The sequence below is a fragment of the Lutra lutra genome, chromosome 4 (assembly GCF_902655055.1).
Source record: "Lutra lutra chromosome 4, mLutLut1.2, whole genome shotgun sequence".
Taxonomy (NCBI): domain Eukaryota; kingdom Metazoa; phylum Chordata; class Mammalia; order Carnivora; family Mustelidae; genus Lutra; species Lutra lutra.
In genome coordinates, this window is record NC_062281.1 from 100,757,034 (window position 1) to 100,773,046 (window position 16,013).

Consider the following 16,013-nt stretch of genomic DNA (forward strand, 5'->3'; position numbering starts at 1 on the left):
TTAGCGGAAAAGCTTTCAGTTTTTCTGAAAACTTGAGAATGATATTTGCGGTGGGTTTTTCATAGATGGCTTTGATAATATTGAGGTATGTGCCCTCTATCCCTACACTTTGAAGAGTTTTGATCAGGAAAGGATGCTGTACTTTGTCAAATGCTTTTTCAGCATCTATGGAGAGTGTCATATGGTTCTTGTTACAAAGTCAAAATTCTTAAAGAAAGAAAACTGTCAACGAAGGATTCTTTTTTTTTTTTTTAAGATTTTATTTGTTTAAGAGAGAGTGTGCTTGAGCATGAGCAGGGTGGAGGGGCAGAAGCAGGCTCCCACAGGGAGCCCAGTGCAGGGCTCAGTCCCAGGACTCTGGGATAATGACCTGAGCCAAAGGCGGATGCTTAACCAGTTGAGCCACCCTGGCGCCTTCACAGCTAAAGATTCTATATCCAACAAACCTATCCTTCAAAAATGAAGGAGAAATTAAGACATTTCCAGATAAACAGAAACAGTTCATTGCTAGCAGATCTATGTTATGTATAAATGGATATGTTATAAATAAAAGGATAGGTTTTAAATAAAAGGATACTAGACAGTCTTGACTCCACACAAAGCAATAAAGAACACCAGTAAAGATAATTACATAAGCAAATGTAAAAGTTAATGTATTTTGGGTTTGCAATTATTTTTTTCAATATGATTTAAAAGACAATGTAAAACTGGGGCGCCTGGGTGGCTCAGTGGGTTAAAGCCTCTACCTTTGGCTCAAGTCATGATCCTAGGGTCTTGGGGTCAAGCTCCACACTGGGATCCCTGCTCAGTGTAGAGCCTATTTCTTCCTTTCCCCCTGCTGCTCCCCCTGCTTGTGTGCTCATTCTCTCTCTGTCAAATAAATAAAGTCTTTTAAAAAATCAACAAAATTGATGAACTTCTAGCTAGACTGATCAATTAAAAAAGAAAGACTCAAATTACTAAAATTAGGAATGAAACTGGGAACATTATTACTTAAACCTTACAGAAATTTAAAGCAGAATACAGTGTACAATTATATAATCTATAAATTAGATAAATAAAAGGGACAAATTTCTAGGAACCAAAACTGATTCAAGAAGAAATAGAAAATCTAAGTAGACTTATAACAAGTGAAGAGATGGATCAGTAATTTAAAAACTTCCAAAGAAAACCAAAGACTAGACCCCTTCACTGGCAGGTGCTACCAAGAAATAGAAAAAGAATAAACACCAGTCCTTCTTAAATTCTTCAGAGAAATAGAAAGGAAGTGCACCTGGATGGCTCAGTGGGTTGAGCGACTGCCTTCAGCTCAGGTCCCGCACCAGGCTTCCGGCTCCATGGGGAGTCTGCTTATCCCTCTGACCTTCTTCCCTCTCATGCTCTCTCTCACTGTCTCTCAAATAAGTAAATAAAATCTTAAAAAAAAAAAAAAAAGGAAATAGGAAGTAACTCTTCCTAACTCATCCTGCGAAGCCAGTATTATCCGATACCAAAACCAAAGACATCACCAGAAACAAAAATTATAGACTAATATCCATTATGATGTAGATGCAAAAATCCTCAACAAAATAGTAGCACAGCAAATCCAGCAGCATATTAAGAGAATTACACACCAGGAACAAGTCGGATTTATCCCAAGAAGGCAAATGAAAATCAGTCAATGTAAGATACTACATTAATAGAAAAAAGAGCAAGAACCACATGGTCATTTCTATTGATAGAGAAAAGGTATTTGACAAAATCCTACAGTATTTTCTGATAAAAAACACTAACAAATAAAAAAGGAATAGAAGGAAACTTCCTCAAACTGATAAAGGAAAACCCACAGTCTTTCATCTGTAGATATGCAGTTTTTATTTACATCTTTACAGATGAAAGACTGAAAGGTTTCTTTCTAAGATCAAGAATAAGACAAGGACATCTTTTCTTGTCGCTTCTATTTAACATTGTACTAGAATTGCTAGCCGGTGAAATTAGGCAAGAAGAAGGAAGGGAAAATGGCTTCCAAATCAGAAAGGAAAAAGTAAAAACTGTCTTTATTCACAGATGATATGATCTTGTACATAGAAAATCTCAAAGAATCCACACACAAACCATTAGAGCTAGCAAAAGAGTTCAACAAATTTATTGTCTATAGGACATATATAAAACAAATAGGAAAATGGCAAAAACAAGTCTTTCCTTATGTCTGTTGTATATCTATACACTAGTGGACAGTCTGAAAAAGAAATTGTTTTAAAGATTTTATTTGGCTGAGAGAGCAAGAGAAAGCATGAGTGGAGGGTGGGGAGAGGGAGAAGCAGGCTTCCCACAGAGCAGGGAGCCCAATGCAGGGCAAGATCCCAGGACCCTGAGATCATGACCTGAGGCAAAGGCAGATGCTTAACCGACTGAGCCACCCAGGCGCCCCTGAAAAAGAAATTTAAAAAACAACTCCATTTATAGTAGCATCAAAAATGTTAAAACACTTAAAGATAGATGTAACCAAGGAGTGTAAGACTTGTACACTAAAAATGACATTATTGAAAAAGTTAAAAGAATACCTAAATAAATGGAAAGACATCCCATGTTTATGAATTGGAATACTTAATATTGGTAAGATGGCAGCAGTCCTCAAGTTGGTCTACAAATTCAGTGCAATCCTGATCAAAACTTCATTTGCCATTGTTATGAAATGGACAAGCTGATCCTAAAATTCATGTTGAATTACAAGAGCTCTCAAACATCCAAAACAGCCTTGAAAAAGAACAAAATTGGAGAACTCACTTCCTGATTTCAAAGCTTATTCTGAAGCTACAGTAATTAAGTCATAAAGACAGACATCTAGAGTGATGGAATCAAGTTGAAGTTCAGAAATAAACCCATGCATTTATGGTAAATTGATTTTTTTTAAAGATTTATTTATTTTAGAGAGAGAGAGAGAGTGAGAAGGGTCAGAGGGAGAGAATCAGACTCCCACTGAGTGGGGATCCCCAGGTGGGGCTCGATCTCACAACCCTGAGATGATGATCTGAGCTGAAACCAAGAGTTGCATGCCCAACCTACTCAGCCATCCAGGAGCCCCTATGGTCAACTGATTTTTGACAAGGGTGCCAAGACCATTCAATGGGGAAAGAATAGTCTTTCCATCAAGTGATGCTGGGCAAATGGATAGTCACATATAAAAGCAACCTTTACCTCACATGATGCACAATTAATTCAAAATTAATCAAAGACCTAAAGTTAAGTGCTAAAACAGAGGAAGAAAACATAGGGGCAGATTTTTATGTCTGGATTAGGCAATGGTCTCTTAGATATGACACCAAAAGCAGAAGCAACAACAAAGAGAAAATTAGATAAATTAGACTTCATCAAAATTAAAAGCTTTTGTGCATTGAAGGATACTATCAAAGTGAAAAGGCAACCCACAGAATGAGAACATATTTGTAAACCATATTTGATAGGAGTCTTATATCCAGAATGTATCAAGGATTCTAATAACTCATTTACAAAATAATCCAATTAGAAAAGGACGAAGGATTTCAACAGACATTTCTTCAAAGAAGAATTCAAACAGACATTTATGTAAATGACCAGTAAGCACATGAAAAGGTTCTCAACATTACTCATAATTAGGGAAATGAAAATGACAATCACAGTGACATGCCCCCTCATAAGATGGGTATAACAAAAACCTTCAGAAAATACCAAGTGTTTGCAAAAATATGGAGAGATTAGAACCCGCATACATTGCAGGTGGGCATGTAAAATGGTATCGCCACTGTGGAAAACAGTGTGGCAGTTCTCAAAAAGATAAAATTAGAACTATCATATGACCCAGCAGTTCACCCCTACGCATATACTGAAGAGTACTGAAAGCACGTGTTCACGGCAGTATTATAATAGCCCCAAACTAGAACCAACTCAGATGTCCATCAGCTGATGATGAAGGGATACACAGAATTGGTATATTTACACAGTGGAATGTCAGTCTTAAAAAGGAATGAAATACTGCTCTACGCAACATGAGTGAACTTTGTGTATATATTAAAAGTCCCTAAAAAAAAAAGTCTCTGAATGACATCCTTTAAAATGATTAATTTTATTATGTGAATTTTACCTTAATTAAAAAAAAACCTTCATAGCAGTGTCATTCAGTATTCATAATATTAATTTTAATATTTCAAAAATATTAAAAATATTTTTGAACAAATATAGGAAAGCTCTCAGAGGAAAGAACCTCTTTTTATCATATAGCTAAACTGTAATTTAAAATATTTATATTTTGATTCCATTGCATCAATTTATACCCATCTAGATCTTTTAAAAATGTTTTGTTTTTTGTTATTTAAAAACATTTGAATTAGGTTTAGAATGGCAGTTTGGAGCCCAGTGTTTAAAGCAGCAATATATCTAATGTTTCAGAGAAATCTAATATATGTAATGGAGAAATCTCTGTTGATTAGTGAAATTATCAGATAGTTCAATTTAGTGTACTGTTGGAAGGATGCTGAAACAGTATGATTTGCATTTTCTGAATTTAAAAGGTCCTCCTTGTCCCCAGTTGTTTGATAGCTACCTTGCCATCATTTTTCATAAAGGTTTTATTTATTTACTTTAGAGAGAGAGTGTGAATGAGGGGACAGGCAGGCAGAAAGGGGGAGAGAATCCCAAGCAGACTCCATGCTCACTGTAGAGCCCAGTGCAAGGCTCAGTCTCACAACCCTGAGATCATGACCTCAGCTGGAAACAAGAATCAGATGCTTAACTAACTGAGCCACTCAGGCACCCCCCTTGCCATTATTTTTGTTTCATGCCTGGTCTTGTACTTTTGCCAACAATTTCTCTTCTCTTACTTAAACACTGTTCCATAGAAATATAACATGAACCATATTTGTAACTAAATTTTCTGGTAGCCAGATTTAAAAAGTAAAAAAGAAAAAGGTGAAATTAATTTAATGAATATATTTTATTTAGCTATATTGAAAATATTAAAATACTTTAATATACAATTGATATATTTAACTATTAAAGTTTTTTTTACGTTTTTCTAAGTCTTCAAAATCCAGTGTGCACTTTACACTGACATCACATCTCAATTTGGACTAGGCACATTTCAGGTGTTCAATAACTATATGTAGTGAAGGACTTCAGTACTGGACAATGCAGGCTTAGATAATCAGAACTAGAATATAGTCTCCAGAGGAACTACAATATGTACTTGCTATTTCTGGGAATGGAAAGGAAATTTTTTGTTTCTCTTTTTTGTCCCCCAAACAAGTTGATTTATTAGCCAGCCTTTGACGTAATTGATAACAAAGAGAAATCTTTCTGTTTTAGTGGGGTGAAGAAAGGGAACTTGGATTGAGCCTGGGTGTGATGAGTAAAAGCAGCAGTGTAGAAGGAAAGACTAGAATTCACACCAAGGAAGTTTTGCTGCAATACAATTGTGGCTAAGCCCAAGAGAGGATGGGGGCAGCACACAGAAAGAAGGCTCAGGATTGGAAAAAAGGGTTAGTCCTGGAATGATATATTTCAAATGTTAAGGACCTAAAGGTCCTTAGGTGGCCATGGGACTTTATTCTCAATCTTGACCCTCTCCCATACTTGCCCCTGTTAGATGGATATTACAAAGTGTGTACTGGCTAAGAGCAGGCATGACCACTAGAATGTATAGTTCCTTGAACTACTTTTTAGGTAAGGCTTTATAGATCTTATTTTCTTCCCCCTTTTACAAAAGGAAAATATGAGACAAGCAGTTAGAGAATAGACATAGAAGTAAACCAGATAGAAAATACAGTGAAGAAATGTAAGAAAGGAGAAAAATACTGGAAACACCAAAAATATACCAACATGCCCCTAACAAATTAGAATGTCGAGTGAAGGTTTTTTTCCTTCTTCAAGAGATGGAAAATATAGGTAAAGTTCGGAAAGTGTGATGCAGAACAAAAGACATATCCAGGAGAAAATACTTCTTTACCATTTTACTTAAAATTGCCTTGCTTGCTTTCTTCATAGCTGTGCCACTGCATACGTTTTACTGGCCGAGGAAGAAGCAACAACTATTGTAGATGCTGAAAGGTTATTTAAACAGGCACTCAAGGCAGGAGAAACAATTTACAGGCGGTCACAGCAGTGCCAGCACCAAAGTCCTCAGCATGAAGCTCAACTGCGTAAGCAAATTTGTACTGATTTTTACCTGTCTTTTATTTAGCTCCTGCAGTTGGCTCTTTTATATGTAAGACACAAAATAACAATAGTAAAAACAACCCTTCATACTTAGAAGTTCGCTTCTTTTCATAAGAAATAATCTATTCGTAATATCTATAAGCCAACAAGCCAAACAGGCTTTAGCTAGAGAATGCTTGTGGAAGGGAACAGATGTGCTCTGGTTATTGAGAGATGTGCTGCTCTGAGATTTAAGGTAATTTATTTCATGTGAGAATTGGACTGGTCATCGGAGAAACACAACTCATACATCCCCAAGATTCAGGAGAGCCTTCTGGTAATGATCAGCAGCTTTATTCTTACCCTTCCCCCAAGCAGTAGCAGAAGTACATCATTTGGTTGTGCCCTTCAGACCGTATGTATCTCCACATAGTGCCAGGAAGTGACTGCTTCAGTACAACACCCAGCTCCACATGTAGCCTTGATTCTTTCTTTGCCTCTTCTCTGTGATATGTTTGAGAACATATGGGCCAAACCAACCGAGATTCTTTCCACTCTTAAGGATACGCTCTCAGTTAGGATTGAGATACTTCCACCAAAGATGTTAGAATCTGTAGTGCTCCTGCTTCCTGCTATTTTTCGTGGCCAGAGGGTTTTCGTTTAATGATTTTGGCAGATATTGGGCAATAAATTGAAATATGTTTACATAATGCATTATCTGTTAGCAGTTAAGTTCTAAATCTTTTGTTTGTGGAAATTAAAATTTGGATAATATTTTCTCTCCAAACTAAATATTGATGTATACAGTATGTTTCATTAATGTATGTTGTTATAGCACACAACTGTGGGAATATATAATTTTGCAGTCTGGAACTAATGAAACTACATCTGTGAAAAAGCCATGCCATTTGTCTTTGTATAATCTCAAATATGATTCTGAGATAGTTACAAAAATATTTGTTAGCTCTTTCTAGAAATAGTTTTATAGTTTACTAATTACTAGCTGTTGAGCAAAAGTTCACAGTAACCATGGAAATTTTGTTTTGAACATCTTTTGTCAGTTAAAACAATAGAGAATATTAAAAAAATTTTATGCAGAAACTCAAAATAACAGGTCAGAATTATTTTTTCCTATTGTATGTATTTTTTATGTTAATATTAAAATATACTTGTCAAGTATACACTAATTCATATATAATGTACTCAGGTTACTGTTAGAGGCAAAAATGATTCTGTATATGTGGATTTTAAGCTTTTACTATAAAAAACTTCAAATATATACAAGAATAGAACAGTATAATAAACCCCCATTCAATGTTCATCACCCAAATTTAATAATCTTTAATAGTCTTCCATTCTGAGACAGTTTAATTTTAATTGAAACTTCCAGGATAAGCAAATAATTACTTATAGTTAATGGATGATATGTTAACGAAATAGTAGGTCATAATACAAAGTGATAATTATGTCGTTTTTTTAAATAGGAAGAGATACCAATGTACTGGTATATATTAAAAGAAGATTAGCAATGTGTGCAAGAAAATTAGGAAGAATAAGAGAAGCAGTAAAAATAATGAGAGATGTAAGTAAGTTTAATGATTGGATGTTTGTATTTCTTCCTTCAAAAACTGAAAATGTGATTTAAGCTGCCAGTTATTTTAATGTAAAACCATTGTTTTTTAATTGGTAGCTTTTGTAATAAGGTATATACATATATGTATATGTATATAAAGTATATGTATATATGTATATATATATATATAATATGTATATAAAAATATATACATATATTTCTAAGGGTTGAGTCTCCACAGTTTTGATAAGAAACTAAAGAATTTCTACTTTAATGAATCAGATTCAGCTCTGTTGAGTTCCTTTGCTATAATTTTAACCATTTTTTCCTTTTAATGTACAGTTGATGAAAGAATTTCCTCCTCTTACCATGTTGAACATCCATGAGAATCTCCTAGAATCACTTCTAGAATTACAGGCCTATGCAGATGTTCAGGCAGTCCTAGCAAAATATGATGGTGAGTGATAATTGACTTAGTTGATAGCATGGTTAAAATATTTTTTTCAATTATGTAATCATAAATGTGATCCTATTTTGGTATTTCTTTGATTTTTCTTTTTGCATTCTTTCAAGTCAGTATTTAGAATCCATAGATGCAAGTTATAGTTAAGTATCTTCTTTATCAGGACTTTTGGGAGCAAAAGTCTACAGGGAAGAAATTTTCTTTTTTTTTTTTTTTTTTTTTTTTTTTTAAAGATTTTATTTATTTATTTGACAGAGAGAAATCACAAGTAAGCAGAGAGGCAGGCAGAGAGAGAGGAGGAAGCAGGCTCCCTGCTGAGCAGAAAGCCCGATGTGGGGCTCGAACCCAGGACCTGGGATCATGACCTGAGCCGAAGGCAGTGGCTTAACCCACTGAGCCACCCAGGCGCCCCAACAGGGAAGAAATTTTCTTTAAAAATTTATTCATTTATCTGTTGAGTGAAGGGCTTAGAATACAGTGGTGAACAAGAAGACATGGACTTAGTCCTTGTAGAAATTACAGTTTAGTAAAGGAACATACAGACAAAGACAAATGAACAATAGTTATATTGAAGCATAGTGTGTAAGGTGAGATAATTGGAAAAGTGTGGGGTGCTATGGACATGGGATGGTACCTCATTTGTTTTGGAGTATCAGAGATAGTTAACAGAAGTTGCTTTATGGTATGTATAAAAAATTCAGAGTAACATTTTTACAATGCTTTTTGGTTACAAAGTATAATTTATTATTTCATATGAGGAGTATAATAATCTTGTGAGGTGGTAGGACAAGTTGTTTTACTCTTGTTAGTAAACAAGGAAACTGGAGTTAAAGAAGGTAAGGTCTCCCAGCCAGTCAGTGTGGCAAGCCAACACTTAAATCCAGCTATTCCATTTCTTTGTGTGTAGTCTTCTAATAGTAAGAAGTTGACATATATTGGTTATTTTTATTATTATACTAAACAGTGCCAGTTCAGCACAAATGGAGTTGGGAGAATTTTTAAGAAGCATGCCAGTTCTCCTCATTTTGAGTGAGGCATCCCCTTTTAACCTCAAGATGGAAACATCCTAACTAGCATAATGTTTCTGGTCACATCTTTCACTGTAACATAATATCTACAGGTCACATATTCACGCTTGTTCTGTTGTCAGTGTCTAGCCATTAGTTTGGGAATCCCCATGATTTGGAAAGTTTGAAATGTGTCACACTTGGAAAGAGAAGTTTATTTTTTTAAACATCTGGAATTCTTACAAGTGCTTCACGATAGTGTAGGCTCATGGAGAAATTTGTGAGAAATTCTTTCCATATGTAACTTATCGGGTGCGTGGCCTGCTTATGATACAGTGAACAAGCTTAGGAACCAAATACAAAAAATCAGATAGGATCTGATTTATTTAAAATAAAATAAAACTAACAACTTAGCTATGCTTCTGTGTTTTCAGTTGTTTTTATGATTCCCCAGGTTTTACCATTCTAGAATCCTGTAGAAGTTAAAAGCAAATTTATTTCTTTAGTTCTCAATTTGCTGGTATAACTCCAGGATCTAAAAGTTCAAGAGAGTCCACTAATACTATTCTCCTGATAACATTATTTTGGGCATTCTTTAAGAAAGGATTGGTATAATTAATTATATTTCCTGATTATTTTATTTTCCAAAAAAAATCCTTTAAAACAATGTAGAAAATCAAAAACACTGGAAGAAGAAAAAATTAGAATCACCTGTTGTATTACCTGGACTTAACTCCTATTTAAATTTTTTTTTTTTTGAATCTTAGTTTTTCTCTGTGAATAGGTGGAGTTTTCAGTAGTTCTAGGTCTATATGTCTTTTTCCCTGAATACTTTTATTGTTAACAGATTATTACAAACATTTGTTGAGTACTTTTCACTGTTGTTCCGAGGACTTTCATAGACAAAATTTAATTATAATTTAATATATATAATTATACAGATATAATTATATATATAATTATAATTTTCTCTGCTAGAAAAGTATTATTTCTTTATTTTGAGAAGAAAAAAAACTGACATTAAAGGTTAAAGAAGTTGCTGCTAGTTCAGGGATGCATAGCTAGTAAATACTAGAATCAGAATTAAAACTCAGCTCTTCCGATTACATGTCTACCTGTTTCTACTACTATAATGTATCTGTTGAATTTGTACCAGGAATTATTCTGAAGAATAATAACTAAGAATTCTTAATTCTTAAGAAACTTTTTGTGATTCTTACCTAAGTTGAAAATTACAATTACAGATATAAGCCTTCCAAAGTCAGCAGCAATCTGTTACACAGCAGCACTATTGAAGACAAGGACTGTTTCAGATAAGTAAGTATTGAAAACTACAGTAATTTAGACTACTAAACTCAATACAGGTTTCCCCTGCTATCTGAAAGTTCACTTTATGCCATTTCACTTTTACAAGACCCCTACACTAATACCTGCGTTTGCTAACCGAAAGAAATCTGAACAGGATGCTCACATTTATGAAATGGTAATTGCTTCTTCCCTTTATGCCATTCTAGCATAGGATAGGTTTCTTAGGAACGCTCTTCTTGCAGATCACAGGGGAAACGTATATTATGTTTTTCACCATTGACTTTAAATAATGCTTTTTTCTCCCTATTTCCTTTGGAATAACCCTTGATCTGATGGGACTTTGAGGCTTCTTAACAGTGTAGTGGAAAGAGCACAGTTGTGGTTGTTTTTTTTTTTTTTAAGATTTTATTCATTTATTTGACAGAGATCACAAGTAGGCAGAGAGGCAGGCAGAGAGAGAGGAGGAAGCAGGCTCCCCGCTAAGCAGAGAGCCCGATGCAGGGCTCAATCCCAGGACCCGAGATCATGACCTGAGCTGAAGGCAGAGGCTTTAACCCACTGAGCCACCCAGGTGCCCCAAGAGCACAGTTTTTAGAGCTAAATAAACCTGGATTCCAATTCAAAATCTCCTGCATACCAGCTGTGAAACTTTGGGCATGTTAATCAGTTTGAGTCTCTTCCTCTCTGTAAAATGAGAATAGTAATACCGTAGCATGGTTGTGTGAGGATTGTGTGTGTTAAAATGCTTAAAACAATGCTAGAAATTACATGGAATACATAGTAGCTATGATGATAATGATAAGGTGTATGGTAGGGAAATAGTTTCATGCTGTCCTGAGATTATAATTCTGAGTTATTCTGTTTCCCTTGTCTTTTTGGCTGTCCTTAATGAATTTCTCTTTATTCCACAGATAAGATTTTCAGAAAGCAAATGGCAACCATTTTCTTTCGCCTTAGATTACTATGCCTCAATACGAATTAGAAGGGAATATTCACAGTCTGTTTCCTCTCAGTGAAAATTTGATGAGAATGTACTTCTATTTCATTACAGTCTCTGGATGTCCCTATGTAGCATTTCTTATTTTATCATCTTTCCCATCATATGCCAGTGGACTTCTCCTGAAGGCTTTCATTACCTAAATTTGAAGATTTCCATTTTTTACATTGCCCTTCTTTATATGTTCAACCAAGGGCGTTACTTTCATGTTTACTATTTGGCTTTGGCTTTGGCTATCAACCAGAAACCCCTGCTTCAGGAAGTTAGATTATGATCAAAATCCATGGATTTTTGTATTCATCTCTTCATTTTGTGGTTTTCTTACAGATTCTCTCCCGAAACAGCTTCCAGAAGAGGGCTAAGCACAGCAGAAATTAATGCTGTGGAAGCAATTCATAGAGCTGTGGAATTTAATCCTCATGTTCCAAAAGTGAGAAATTTTATGATGAAAATGCTACCTTTATTTGAGTTTATCAAATTCATGAAAGCATGTAGACCAAAGTTTGGGTCTCCATAATTTGAATCAGAATTATTTTAGTCTGTTACATATTTTTTTAAAGATTCATTTATTTATTTGAGAGAGAGAGAACGTGCATGAGCGTACACATTGTGGGGAGTGGCAGAGGGAGAGGGAGAGAGAATCCCAAGCCGACTCCGCACTGAACGCGGAATGTGAGGCAGGGCTTGTTCTCATGACCCTGAGATCACGACCTGAGCTGAAACCAAGAGTTGGATGTTCAACCAACAGTACCACCCAGGCACCCCAAGTCTATTATATTTTGATACTTACTGACTGTAAAGTGGATCTTAAAGGCATTCAGTGAGGTGAATAGGAGCAGTCGTTCACTGTAGGCGTTGTAATTGCTGTCAAAATAAAATTTGAAATGTGTTCATTTAGCAGTTCTTTTTACTTTAGTTACAGAGAAGAAATAAAATGGCATGGTCTTAATAGAAGATCATTCATTTTTCAGATCATTACATCAAATTTCCTGTTACTATAAAGGCTTTTTACATCTAGACAGATGCTTGGGTTTGAAACTAGGGCTAGATAGACAAAGACTGAAGACAAATAGATTAAAATAATCAATGATAGAAAACAGATGTGGAAGTTCGCAGAAACACTGCCAAGTTGATGTTTATTTAGTCCCAGATGAAACTATACCCATCTCATTTGTCTTTATATTGTACACATTGCAGACCACAGATTATTGGTTAATCTTTGTGTCTTGTCACCCAAGATTAAGTTTTGGGTTTTTAAAAGTAATGCTCTGTGTTAGAAAGTATAGAATCTTCAGAAATAGTGCCTTTATTACTAAATGTAATATAACTATTGATTCCAGTGTAATGTGTGTTAATGGAATTTGGAAGCAAGTAAACATGAAAGAGATTAATCTCTAAAAGATAATCTTGAAGAAGTAGAAGTTGTAAGTCTGTTAGTACTCTAACAGTATAGATAGAATCAAGAAAATTACTGCAGTCTACGGATGACAGTCAACAAATATTCATACCATTCTCTTACTAAGTGACACCAGTCCCATAAATTTAAATAATTTTATTATGAATTGTGTTACATGTATAGCAAAGTATAAAAAGCATCTTAGTGATTTATTATAAAGCAAATGAGTGGAAACTACCACTGAGGTCAAGAAGCAACACTGTCAGTCCCCAGAAGCCCATCTGCCTGCCATTTCCCAGTTACACCTTTTTCCTCCTGCCTAACGGTAATCACTATTCTGACATTAACTATGTTCATTTTCTTTTTTTCCTATATTTTTGGTCTATACTTTTCATTGTTGGCTTTATAAGATAAGGAGTGGCTTTCCCTTTTTAAATTCTCTGGAATAATTTGTGTAAAATTAGAATTATTTCTGCCTTGAATGACCAGTAGAATTTGCTGATAAAGTTATCTGATTCTGCAGTTTTCTCTTCTTTCTTTATCGAATTTTTGTTTTTTTAAGTAATCTCTATACCCAGTGTGGGCTCAAACTTAGAACCCTAAGATCAAGAGTCACATGCTCTACCCACTGAGCTAGCCAGGCACCCCTGATTCTGTTTTCTTTGTGAAAAGTATTTTCACTACAAATTTTATTTCATTAGTTTAATAGGTTAATTACAAGTTTAGTTTCTTTAGCCATTCTATAACTCTTCAAATTTCTTGTGTTGGTTTTTGTAAAGTTACATTTTCTAGGAATTTATTTCATCAAAATTTTGAAATTTATTGGCACAAAGAATTCATAAAATCCTTATCTTATTAATGTTTGCAGGATCAGTTGTGATATCCACTGTTTAGATCCTAACACTAGTTATCTTTTTAATTTTCCTTACCAGATTCCCCAAAAATCTAGCAGTTTTATTAGTCTTTGCAAAGAACCCAGCTCTGGCTTTGTCAATCCACTCTACTATTTGTTTCCTGGTTCATTCATTTCTGCTCTTTATGGCCTTTCTTCAACTTTCTTTGGCTCTATTTTATTATTTTTTTATTTCCTGTATCTTTTTGTATAGGTACTTAAATTAACACATTATTTTTCTGCCTTTCTTCTGTAAACCTCTACAGTGTTAATTGCATTGGATAGCAATATTTCTTGTTTAATTTAATTCAACATATTTTCTAATTCAACATATTTTCTAGTTTCCATCTTGATTTCCTCTTTGATTTAGAGATACATTTATTCCATTTAGCTATTTCTTAATTTCCAAGCATGCAGAGATTATCTTTTTATCAGTGATTTCTGCATAATTGCATTATGGCCAGAGAACATACTCTGTGTGATTTCACTCCTTTGAACCATTTTTCAATTCTTGAATTTTTGTTTATTTTTCACATCTCCTGAGTTATTTATAGTTTATAATTCTCTGCCAAAATTTAAAGTACACTCTTTTATGTCTTTGAAACTAGTTTAAAGTAATTATCTTAAAGTCTTTCTCTGATAATCCACATATCTGGAACTTCTGTGTCTGTTTTCTTAATGTGTTTTTTTCTGCTACATTTTTTCTTCTTGTCTTCTCTTCTTTCTCTTATGCCTGATTTTCTTTGACTACGTACCCGCTATTTTCTTGGAAAAAATTGTAGAAATAACTTGGAACCTCAGATAATAGTATCTTCTTTTGGAGAGGATTTTCTTTGCTCTTAGATGCCTAGAAGAAGCAACCAGCAACACAGAATCACCTTAATTCAATTTGAGGGATTGATCTTTTCTGATCTCCCCAGATGACTAGAAATTGGGCTAAAATCTGTGAAAGTTTGGTTTTTATTTCTGGCTTACGCTTATGCCTAGGATGCAGCCATTTTGGGTCTCAACTCAATCCTGAGGATTTTACCAAGGCTCTCGCGCTTAACACACTGTGAACTCCTGACTTTTGTTCCTTTAGTCTTATAAAACTGGCAAAAAGGTTGAACAGCTTCTTAGCCATCTTGTCCAGAATTGGCAAATGTCTCTATGGTATAAGAAGCCCCAAATGTGGCTTACTTCTCTTATTGCTGCCTTCTTTGGAGTGTTTGTTGATTCTCTGATGTATTTTATTATGTTTTTAAAAATATTTTGTTGTCTGAGAGGGTTGATCTGAATTGTCCAGTCTTCAGTTACTGGAAGCAGAGGTTTGGAAATACTTCTATATGAAATGCTCTGCTCTCTCTTGCTGCAGAGTGGTTAAGAGAAAGGATTCTGTGGCCACACTGCCTAGGTTTGAATTCTGGCTCCACTACTTCCCAGCTGTATGACCTTAGACAAGTTCTCTGGACTTGAGTGACCTCATGTGTAAAATGGGGCTAATATCCCTTATCCCTTAGAGTTATTATTAAGATTAAATGCGTTTGTATCTTTAAAGTGCTTAGAAGAATGCCTGACACACAGTAAACATTTCAGAAGTGATTTTTATTATTATTATTCAGGATGGAATAGAAATCTATTCCCTGTGAGAGGATAAGTGGCAGTTATTAATTGGAACTATTCAAATTAAATACATTACTACGGTGTCTAAAATTTTTATTTAATTTCCACTGAAAATAACAAAATCTGCACCCTATAGTTGTGGACTTGTTTTCTGCTTCAAAAATGCTTTCATGCAAAATATATTCTAAGCGGTAACAATTCTTTTTTTTTTTTAAGATTTTGTTTATTTATTTGACAGAGAGAAAGAGAACAAGCGGGGGAGCAGCAGTGGGAGAGGGAGAAGCAGGGTCCCTGTTGAGCAGGAAGCCCAATATGGGGCTCGATCCCAGGACCCCGGGATCATGACCTGAGCCAAAGACAGTCACTTAACCATTGAGCCACCCAGGCACCCCAGCAGTAACAATTCTGATAAGGTGCATTGTGCATTGGTCTTCAAAACTACTGCTGGAGGCACTTGGGTGAAGGGAGGGTGGTAGAAATTCCAGACATTTAATTTAATTTAAAATAAATTGTTGGATAGATAAAATATATAAATCTCCAGATTGAATCTACTCTAGATAATCTATAATGCTTTTAGGGATTTTTTAAAAATTTAAAACACACGAGAAGTTAAAGAAGACCCAAATAA

At 34.8% G+C, this 16,013-nt stretch overlaps 1 protein-coding gene across 9 annotated transcripts in view; it reads left to right on the plus strand.

Moving 5' to 3' along the window:
- The window catches only part of ST7L (suppression of tumorigenicity 7 like), a 119,806-nt gene that overhangs the window by 22,123 nt on the left and 81,670 nt on the right, over positions 1-16,013 (plus strand). For all 9 annotated transcript variants that reach the window (XR_007126750.1, XM_047726680.1, XM_047726685.1 and 6 more), the window contains 5 exons: positions 5,998-6,152; positions 7,632-7,729; positions 8,063-8,177; positions 10,435-10,507; positions 11,823-11,925. Coding sequence is in view for 8 of the 9 variants with exons in the window: in XM_047726680.1 (XP_047582636.1) it covers positions 5,998-6,152; positions 7,632-7,729; positions 8,063-8,177; positions 10,435-10,507; positions 11,823-11,925 (544 nt within the window). In the remaining variant the exon portion in view is untranslated. The remainder of the gene's footprint in view (positions 1-5,997; positions 6,153-7,631; positions 7,730-8,062; positions 8,178-10,434; positions 10,508-11,822; positions 11,926-16,013) is intronic.